Source organism: Tripterygium wilfordii, chromosome 6, assembly GCF_013401445.1.
Source record: "Tripterygium wilfordii isolate XIE 37 chromosome 6, ASM1340144v1, whole genome shotgun sequence".
Lineage (NCBI taxonomy): Eukaryota > Viridiplantae > Streptophyta > Magnoliopsida > Celastrales > Celastraceae > Tripterygium > Tripterygium wilfordii.
This window is the reverse complement of record NC_052237.1, coordinates 10,873,950-10,884,213: the sequence shown is the minus strand read 5'-3', so window position 1 is coordinate 10,884,213 and position 10,264 is coordinate 10,873,950. Positions and strand designations below refer to the sequence as shown.

General features: G+C 36.3%; 1 protein-coding gene across 4 annotated transcripts; it reads left to right on the top strand.

Moving 5' to 3' along the window:
• Positions 1–319: 319 nt before the first annotated feature.
• LOC120001107 (vesicle-associated protein 1-2-like) lies at positions 320–5,675 on the top strand. Of its 4 annotated transcripts, none has more exons than XM_038849355.1 (9): positions 320–475; positions 1,225–1,335; positions 1,921–1,991; positions 2,098–2,179; positions 2,754–2,869; positions 2,934–3,116; positions 3,250–3,633; positions 4,609–4,686; positions 5,274–5,675. In XM_038849355.1, the coding sequence occupies exons 2-9, from the start codon at positions 1,287–1,289 to the stop codon at positions 5,385–5,387; spliced, it is 1,077 nt and encodes a 358-aa protein (XP_038705283.1). In that variant the 5' UTR covers positions 320–475; positions 1,225–1,286; the 3' UTR covers positions 5,388–5,675. The 4 variants fall into 4 exon arrangements, with proteins under 4 accessions (XP_038705283.1, XP_038705284.1, XP_038705286.1 ...); XM_038849356.1 differs by having other exon boundaries at positions 363–636; XM_038849358.1 differs by having other exon boundaries at positions 363–972.
• The last annotated feature ends 4,589 nt before the right edge of the window (positions 5,676–10,264 follow it).

Below are 10,264 nucleotides of genomic sequence, written 5' to 3'. Positions count from 1 at the left end.
CTTTAGAATCTTTAGGGGTTAATGGTTTTTCCCATGATAAAATATTTTGTTGCCATGTTATTTTCACTTTTGTAAAGATTTGACTATTTTTTCATGTGTTTTTTTTGTTATTTAACTATTTCCCCTTTTTGACATGTAATTGATTGCTTCAGGTGTAAAGTCTTAATTAGTTTATATTTATCATTTTTTAAATTAATTATCTATTTTGAGCTTGAAAAGTTAGTCAAATGATTCAAATCTAACCAAAACTCGGCGTTTTAACTGTGACCCGGCCGGTACAACCGCTTTGAAGGATCCGATCCACCAACCAAACCAACGCCACAATAAAAACTTGACTTTCATTCCACTTTCCTTCTTCACGGAGTCACCTAGGTAGTGTTTCTGGCCAACCAAACAGACCAGAATTTCATATAAATATATGGTTTATTGATTATTCTCTCTCTCCCCCCTCCGATTCTGTACAGAGGAATTCAGGGTACGTTTTCTCTACACAAGCGACGTCGTTTCTTTGTTCCATCGAGAGGCGAGCCCGGCATTCTGGACAGTGTAGTAGTAGTGTCAAGTTTGCTTGGGAAGAGATGATCGTCGTCGTTGTTTTTCTTTTTTGATTCTGTTTGGCGATCCGAGTTGTGAAAAGTGAGTCGTAATTGAGTCAATAGAGAGTCTACTTCATCGAGTTGTTTCTGTGTATGCGTTTTTCTTGAGCGATCTGAGGTGATTTGAGTTGATTGAAGTCTAATCAGGAGGTTCGTGTGGGTTCGAGTTTGATCCGGGATAGTCCGCTTTTGGTGTTATCGACTCGTTTTTATGACCTGAGTTGGAAACGAGTCGGGATTTTGAGTCTTTGGAGATCATGCAATTCATAGGAAGGCAACATGATATTTGAAAATGAACAATAAAACGTGATTGTTTTCGTTTTGAATGCGATTTGCTTGTTTTGATTCTGATCCGACTGAGAAAAAGATAAACAAGGTCAAATTAGACTCGGTATTTACGCCGTTGATTCTGTTATGTCCTGTAATTGTTTTTATTCTCCTAAATTCGCGTCGGCAACTAAGCATTTTCATTTGGGTTTCCAATGATGAAAAGTTGATTACGATTGGTTCAATAGTTTTCGTCATAGTTTTATCCTATGCTTATGTGTTGGTATATTATAGGGTGCTAGTTTCTTTCTGACTGGATTGGTGGTGTGGGTCTCAATTGTTGACTTCTTTGATTTCGCAGCGAAGAGATTTGGATAGCGAGGAGATCGGTTTTCAAATAGAGAACTCTGTGGAGGAAGAATCATGAGTGCGCAACTTTTGGAAATACAGCCCCGCGAACTAAACTTTCTATGTGAGGCCATGATTACTTGATGACCCATTTTGTATCATTCTCTTCTTTTCTCTTAGTCATAGATGTTGATTTTTTTTTTGATGATTCTACGCCATTATCATTATAGATTTGATTAAGGCCTCTTTAGTTGACGAGAATACCCAGCTAGTTGAATGGATTGGGAATCTCATCTTGCTTTTTCTTATTCTTTTTTTCCTCACTTTTTGCTTTGTAATTATAAAATACCTAGACTTTTATTTCTATTTTCCTTTGTAAAAAAATGCTACTAGAACTTTGAAATTTCCATTTCCTCATTTAATTTCTTCTTTATATTCTCTGATAAATTAAGTTAATTAACAGAACTGCTGTGTTAGTTAATAAAAAACAGAGGACGGCTAGTCTCCCTGTTCTCTGTTAAATGCCTACACTATTATAACTATCCTCTAGAATTAGTCATAGTTTTGTAGTAGTATGAAAAGGTAATTTGTACACTTTCTCTAATGTCTACATTTTTTGGGTACTTCTATTAATGCCTATTTATCTATTTTCTGATCACAATTCAAAGCTAACATATTTGGGATTCAAACTGTATATCTATTTTGGTAGTTGAACTCAAGAAGCAAAGTTCATGCTCAGTTCGACTTACTAATAATACCTATCAAACTGTTGCTTTCAAGGTGACAAACCCATTATCTTACTTAAATTCAGTTTCATAAGTTGTTTTGTGAATTGATTCGATATCATGAACAAGTAACAATCTAATGTAGGCATGGCATTTGGCAGGTCAAAACCACATCTCCCAAGAAATACTGTGTTCGGCCAAATGTCGGAATTGTCATGCCAAAGTCGACCTGTGATTTTAGTGGTATGTTTTCAAATGATTCTTTAAATTTATATCAACTGTGTGCATACATGGCTTTATGCATCCATTTGTGTGCAAGCACATTATTATCGTTTTCTTCCTGTTATTGGCTAAAGTTCAAGACTTAATTGCCAGTATATAATTTCTCCGTTATCATGATAAGAAAGGAGTTCGAGACACAGAGAGAGACGCGTGACTTGGGAGACAGCCGAAGAAGTGGCAGCCGAAACTCTAGGGCATAAGGCCTGACAAATTTTCAGTCTATACTTTTGATATGAATATTGCAGAAAAATGTTTTCTTTTTTTTTGCCCTTTCTTTCTTTTAGTTTGAAGACTGTAGTCATCAACCAAAGACTATCAGGTCTTTAGGTGAGACAGTCGACCTATCAAATGGTCTGGGTAACTTAAAACTTTGAGCTGCATATATCACTTGATGTAAATGCAGGAGGAAAGCCAATCAGAACTGCAATTTGTGCTCTCATCAGTGTCATTATTACTTTTTCCGTGCACCATGTTGTCTTCTTCAATTAGCTTCTGTATTGATATTGAGTTTAAATTTCCATCTGATTTACTACAGTCACAATGCAAGCTCAAAAGGTTGCTCCTCATGATATGGTCTGCAAAGACAAGTTCTTGATCCAAAGCATAGTTGTACCTGACAAGACAACCGAGGAAGACATTACAGCTAGCTTGGTAGGTGTTTGTTGTTATAGTTGGTCCTGATCATCACATGATCTCTTAATATGTTATTTGGCAGTTTGCCAAAGGTGATGGCAGTTATATTGAAGAGACCAAGCTGAGGGTGATCCTCGTTAGCCCACCTCATTCACCCGTACTGTCACCAATCAATGGAACATTGAAGCAGGGTTCAGTTTACGAAGCTTTTACATTAAAAGATCATATTCTTAGTGGACCTGAAGTGCTCACTGAACCGCACCTGGTTAGACAAGTCTTTTTTTTGTTCTCGTTTTTCTCTCTATTTATCCTTGCCCGGTTGCATTGATATTTAATATATGTTCATGTCTAATTCAATGAAATTTGGTTTATTGGTATACTGTGTTTGTTTATTTCAGGTCATCGGGGATGTCGAGACCAAAGTAATACACAGTGAGAAGTTGAATCCATCCATGGATGCAGAGCTGAAGCCAGAAATGGATGCTGAGAACAAGGAGGTAGGAAAGGATGCAGGGTTGAAGCTTAACAAGGATGTGACTAACATCAAAGATTTAAAGTCTGCAGATGATTCTGAGTTGAGTGGAAAGGAAGATATAATAAGTGATACAGAGTTGAAGACACTGAAGGAAGATATGGACTTTAGTCAAACGATAGATGCAGAGTTTAAAACAGTTATGCCTATGGATTTCAAAACTGCAAAGATTGTAGAGGAGCTTAACTTGGCTGAAGATATTGAGGAGATGAAGTTGAAACTAAGCAAGCTTGAGTCAAAATTAAATGAGGTCGGTCTCTCCTGTATTTATACTCTAAATAATTATGTAAACAAAATTATATGGATAGAAAGAATTCTGGTTTTACTCTGCTGGTTCTTTCTGTTTGTGTGCATCTCCCTGTGAGACATTTTGGGTGGGGAGGAGAGGCAGTTCGTGGTTTGTTTATAATTTACACATCATAATTAGTTAGCTTTTGTATCTGTGACATTATATGATCGCCAATTAGTCAATTACACATTATTTTATTTCTCCCATCAAATGTTCTTTTGGAGGGAAGTTATAAGCATAGTTTTTAGCCAATATGAGAAGACCTAATCAAAATTCATTTTCATATTCATCCCCCTTTAAAGTTAATTGCTTAGACGCTGAGGTGAAAGTTTTATGTGTGATGTTAGAAGATGTAGTTCTTTTACCAATTGTTAGTGGTTCCAGTCCTGGATGTCCCTTAAAATTAAATTATTCCTGCTGCTCCTCATAGAGTATACAAAGGTAGAAAGTAAACAACTCTTGTGCATAAGGCTCCTATAGTGGGTTGAGTCAGGGACAAACAAGATGTACATAGACCTTATCCTGACAGAATATGTGGATAGACCTTGTTTCCAGGAATTGAACCAGTGACATCTAGGTTACATCCTTGCAACTCTACTATTGGGCCACATGTTGGCCTACAAAATCAGTCTAATTGGTGTTATTTTACTGAGTCCATTTCTTTATCAAAGTTTTGTTATATTCATTTTGGATTTGTTCCTGTTGGAGGGTTTTTATTTCCTTGCTTTATGCATGTTCTTAATGGTGATTCATGCTTCGTAAAAGTTCCAACTGAAATGTTAACCATGTTTGTGTACTTCATTTGCAGTGTAAAACTTTGAAAATCTTCCATGCTTTATGCATGCTCTTACTTCTTAATGGTGATGCATAATTTGCTTTGCTGCTGCTTAAAGTTCCAACTTAAATATTAACCAAGTTTGTGTATTTCTTTTGCAGGCTGAAGCTACAATTTTAAAGTTAACAGATGAGAGGAGACTAAGCATTCAAGAAACAAAAATATTACAAGAGGAACTAGTAAGTTTTTGCATCTTTATTCAGTTTTATGTTTTTGGTATGTATTCTAGGCCACATATTTGATGTCGGACACCGCATTATCTCAGTGTTAGAAACTACACTACATCATCTCAGTGTTAGACTCTACATTATCTCATTTAGCTGATAGCTGCCAACTACAGATAATTTAATGCACTTTGCTGGAGCTTGGATGATCATAAATTATAACAACCGATTTCTTTCACCTCATCTGCCTGATTTATTTCTTTAGGCTTATTTTGTCCAAGATGGAGCCAACTTTTTTAGAGTTCTTTTTTTAAAAAAATACATATTTTTAGAGCATGCGTCTGCCATTCATTTTCATCTTTCCGTTTTCCCTTTGGTATCTTGGCTATAGACCTCTTAGTCATAAAGGCAGGCTAATCCCTTGTCTGTATGGAAAATTTTCTTCTTGTATTAACCAGCGTTTGCTGTGCTATCTTATTTGCATTTCCCCTTATGAATTGTTTCCTCCCCCCAACTACCCCTCATATTTTAGAGGACCCAACACCGTTCTTATTCATTCTTAATAAATTAATGCGGAGATGTTGGCTTGTTTTCTCCTGCAGGAAATCTTAAGGAGAGGAACAGGTGTAAGAAAAGTTCAGGTGGGATTTCCGCTCTTGTTTGTCTGTATGGTGGCACTCATCAACTTACTGGTTGGATACCTTCTACATTGTTGAAAATGAATAATGCCTGATGAAAAGTTTGTTAACTAGTTAGTGATATAGAGTACAGACAACCTCCTTGTCCAATAATTTGCTAAGTATGGTGCACATAGAGCATCTCTTCTCTTCTCTTCAGGACCATCTCCGAGTTGCTTGTAGTATAAACCAAGTCAATTAACCAATTAAGGGAACTCTGGAAATGTAAAGGAATGTGTTCCTAGTCGTACTCTTGATAAAAGAACAGGTGCACATGTTATGTTGCTTATAGGATGCTTTCTCTAATAATAATGCTTTTTTGGATAATCTGATGCTCTAACCAATCTTTTTTCCTATTAAGGATGAGGAGTAAATGTGACCTAAAAGTTATTTATAAGTGGTATAGTCGCCCTTAAATTAAAGGGTCTGTATTACAGCAACAAAGTTGGCCATTAGTCATCTACTTTAAACAAAAGGTCATATACTTTCTTTTTCTTTTTCTAAGGAAAAAGTCATCTACTTTGATGATATTGAAAGGGTAATTTGATGTGAGGGAGGGAGAGCCAAAAGTTCATAATACAAATATTGAATCTAGTGGGACACACAATATCAAACTCTCCTAAAATATTCATGCTGTAATGTTCCTCGTAAGACAACCAACATATAGAGAATAAGAGATAGCCTGATTGGTCAGGTTGTCTGCCCAGGACCTTGAGGTCCATGGTTCTATTCTCACCAGGAGGGTTTGGGATTTGGGTAGTTTTCCATCCGCAGTGGTGGCCTTCATGCCCCTCGGGCATGGCTTAGCGTGTGTGTGGCCTGTGGGCCTTTCAAAAAAAAAAAAAAGACAACCAACATATATATATATAGGAAATTATGACAATTATATTTTATTTTACTGTAATGTTCCTCGTAAGACAACCAACATATATAAATATATATATATATATATATATATATATATATATGACAATTATATTTTATTTTACTTTTAAATGAGGATTTCGTCCAAAAAGACCGAAACATGATCTTATTGAACAGAACTTCACCCTAAAATGGTGAACTCGGGACACGTGAGTCTCGTTCCCACAAGCACCAGGAAATTATGATCATTATAATAACTTATAATGGTCTAATTGTTAGAAAATAATGCAATAAAACTGTATATTGGAATTATCACCAGCAGGAAAACACAAATAAATTTCCTTTATTTTTGATAAATTAATTATTGTTTCCTTCAATTTGGACGAAACGGGAGAGAATCTTTATTAATAAATGGTTTTTCATACCTGTGATCATAAATCATACATTTTCATAGCATGCTATTTATAAAATCTATCTTTTTTTTTTGAACAAGTGTATATATATAGAAAAATTCTCACATAAGAATTTAAAATAAGGGCTTGTATTTAATGGTGGGGATGAGTGAGATGACAAGTGAGGCCTATTGCTTTGGATCTCACATGTTTCAAATCAATAATGTAAACATAAACCCTTATTTTACACACTTACTGTAAACCTGTATGTGTGTGTATATATATTTCTTTTATGAGCAATAATATATTTTTCTTAACAAAAATGATATATGTCCCTAATTTTCCCTAATCTATGTGGTTGTACAACTCATCATGCCACATAGATATCCAATTAAATAACCAAATTACCAATTAAATAAAAGATATATTTAATTATGCAATTCCCGTTTCTCTCTCATTTAGGGATTTTTTTGTCGTTTACTCCTATTGTATTCGTCCATTCTCTCTCTCTCTTCTCATCTAGGGATTTTTTTAATATCTCTTTCTTCTCTCTTCACCATCTTCTCCCTCTTTCTTTTTTATTTCTGCTCCAAGCCGCAACATCTTCAAGGAAAAAATAGAGCAGCGATTTCTTTAAATTTTGTGAGGTTCGTTTAAGGTTTCATGTTGGTGATTAGTGTGAAAGACGTTTTCGGGATGGAGCGAACATGTGGAGAACACCCCGGAAGTTGATGATCAAGAAGTAGCAATATGCCGGTTGGAGCGTCCACAACAAATGATTTTTAGAATGTTTAGAAAATAGGTGAACTTTTAAGAACTAATTAATCATGAAAAACGCAGTTTTTTTTTTTAAATTTGGAAAAGGACGAAGGAAGCACCAGTGGCTTATTACATTGACAGTGTAACTAATTATTTTGACAATGTAATAAGTCACTGTAAGATTTGTTTGCGTTGTCTAAAATAAAGAAAGTGTCTTAGTGCGATATCTCTTTTGAAAAATGATAATTAGTCACGTTGTTTACAACTAGACAATGTAATAGGACAATATCCTATTGGGATGCTTTGGCTCAAATTGATACAGTTTTTTATTACGTTGTCCTAATGGACAGTGTAACTAATTATATTGACAATATAATTAATTAATTAAATTCAATGAGTCAGAGCATAAAATCCAATAAAAATTCCATCCAAAATAATTTCAATTCATTTTCTATGAAACTGAAATGCAAATAAATTAACTCAAAACCTTTTTTACACTGTTCCCTTTCAGAATAATGTAATAAGACACTGTATCCTTCAATCATTAAAATAAGGTCAAATCAACAACATGAATGGATGAAACAACAAGAATTAGTAAGCGATCTTGTAGATCTTGGATGTTGAAGAGGAAAATGTTGAACAAGAAACATCATCGCATTTTCTTCTTCTCGGTAGGTCTTCAGATCTCCCTAGACAACACCGTTGGAGGCTCTGAAGAAAAGGAAGATATGGAAGAATAAGTGTTTTTGTATTCTTAACATTTATGGAATTACAACCCTAGTATATATAGTAACAAGATCATATGCATCTCCGCACTTCTAGCTATGTTACTGACTAATGATATGTGAACACAATTAATGACTAATGAACACATTCAAAGTTGGCAGCCATCAAGGTTGAAGGTTGGCAGCCATCAAGGTTGAAGGTTGGCAGCCATCAAAGTTGACTAATGACATCCAATACTCCCCCTCAAGCTGGAGCAAGGATATTGATTGATCCAAGCTTGGAAAGTAACCAATGAAATTGAGCTGAAGAAAGAGCCTTAGTGAACATGTCCGCAAGTTGGTCTTGACTTCGAGTATATTTGGTAGAAATTAACTGAGACTGAACTTTTTCGCGGACGTAATGACAATCGACTTCAATATGTTTGGTTCTCTCATGAAATACTGGATTGGAGGCAATATGCATGGTGGCTTGATTATCGCAGCAGAGAGTCATTGGTTGAGGATGAAGAAAACCAAGATCGACCAACAATGCCTTTAGCCAGATAAGTTCAGAAGCAGTGGAAGCCATTGCACGATATTCGGCTTCAGCGCTAGAACGAGCAACCACGAGCTGTTTTTTACTCTTCCACGAAACAAGATTGCCACCAACAAATATACAATAGCCAGTAGTGGATTTACGATCAAGAGAGTTGCCGGCCCAATCAGCGTCGGTGTAGCCGATTATTTGTGTATGACCATTGTTCTTCATAAGTAGACCACGACCAATAGACCCCTTCAAATATCTAAGAATTCGTTTAACAATTCCCATATGAACAATGGTTGGAGAGTGCATAAATTGACTCACAATACTGACTGCATGACTAATATCGGGTCGAGTAATGGTGAGGTAAATAAGCTTACCTACCAACCTTTGATAAATTTGAGGCGACCGAAGAGATTCACCATCTACAGCCAAGTTTAGTTTACTGTCCAACGGTGTATTTGCAGGCTTGCAATCGAGCATGTCAACTTCACACAACAAATCTAACACATACTTTCTTTGATTCAAAACAAGACCTTTGTGAGATGTAGCCATTTCGATTCCCAAAAAATATTTAAGGACCCCAAGATCTTTAATGGCAAACTTTTGATGAAGAACTTTTTTAATATTGGAGATGGCTGCAATATTATCACCAGTAATAATAAGGTCATCGACATAAATTAAAACTACTAATCGTACCCCATTCTTGATGAGAACAAACAAAGAGTGATCAGCGTTACTCCTTTTGAACTCAAGTTCCTCAAGTACCATACTCACCTTGGCATACCAGGCACGGGGTGACTGTTTCAATCCATAGATGGATTTATGAAGCTTACAAACCAATTGTGGATTACTGCTTTGAGGGTGACCCGGCGGTAGTTTCATATAAACTTCCTCGAGGAGATTGCCATGTAAGAATGCGTTTTTCACGTCCATTTGAGATAAAGACCAGCCATGATTTATAGCAATCGATAGCAAAGTACGAACAGTTGTCATTTTTGCCACCGGCGCAAAAGTCTCCGTGTAGTCGACTCCATAAGTTTGGGTAAAGCCTTGTGCAACCAATCTTGCCTTATGCCTTTCAATAGAACCATCGGATTTGAATTTGGTTTTGTATACCCAACGACTGCCGACAGCTTTCTTATTCTTTGGAAGTTGAACAACACTCCAAGTATGATTATCAGCTAGAGCCTGAAGCTCCTCTTGCATAGCCTTTTGCCAAACCTATTTTTGATTAGCTTCAGAAAAGCTTTGAGGTTCAGTTTTGTCAAGGATGTTGCTAAGATAGGCTGCATGAGAAGAGGACAGTTTATGATAGCCAAGAACATTAGTGACTGGGTGTCTTACCGAGTATGACACATAGTCCTGAAGCTTTGATGGTGGTCGTCGGTCACGAGTAGGATTACGTCGAATAGACAGATCAGAATTTTGCATATCAGTTTCCACATTAGTCTCTAGAACCGACTCAGTGGGAGTTACTACGACTGGTGTTGGAGTGGATATTTGTTCACTGTCAGATGTTGCATGTGGATCAACAAAACCCACCCGTGGAACAATAGATAACCAATCATGAGACATATCCAGAGTTGGTAGTGGAATTAAAGTTGACTCCCCCTGACTTGAACTGCCACGAGACTGAGAATAATATGGAGTGTT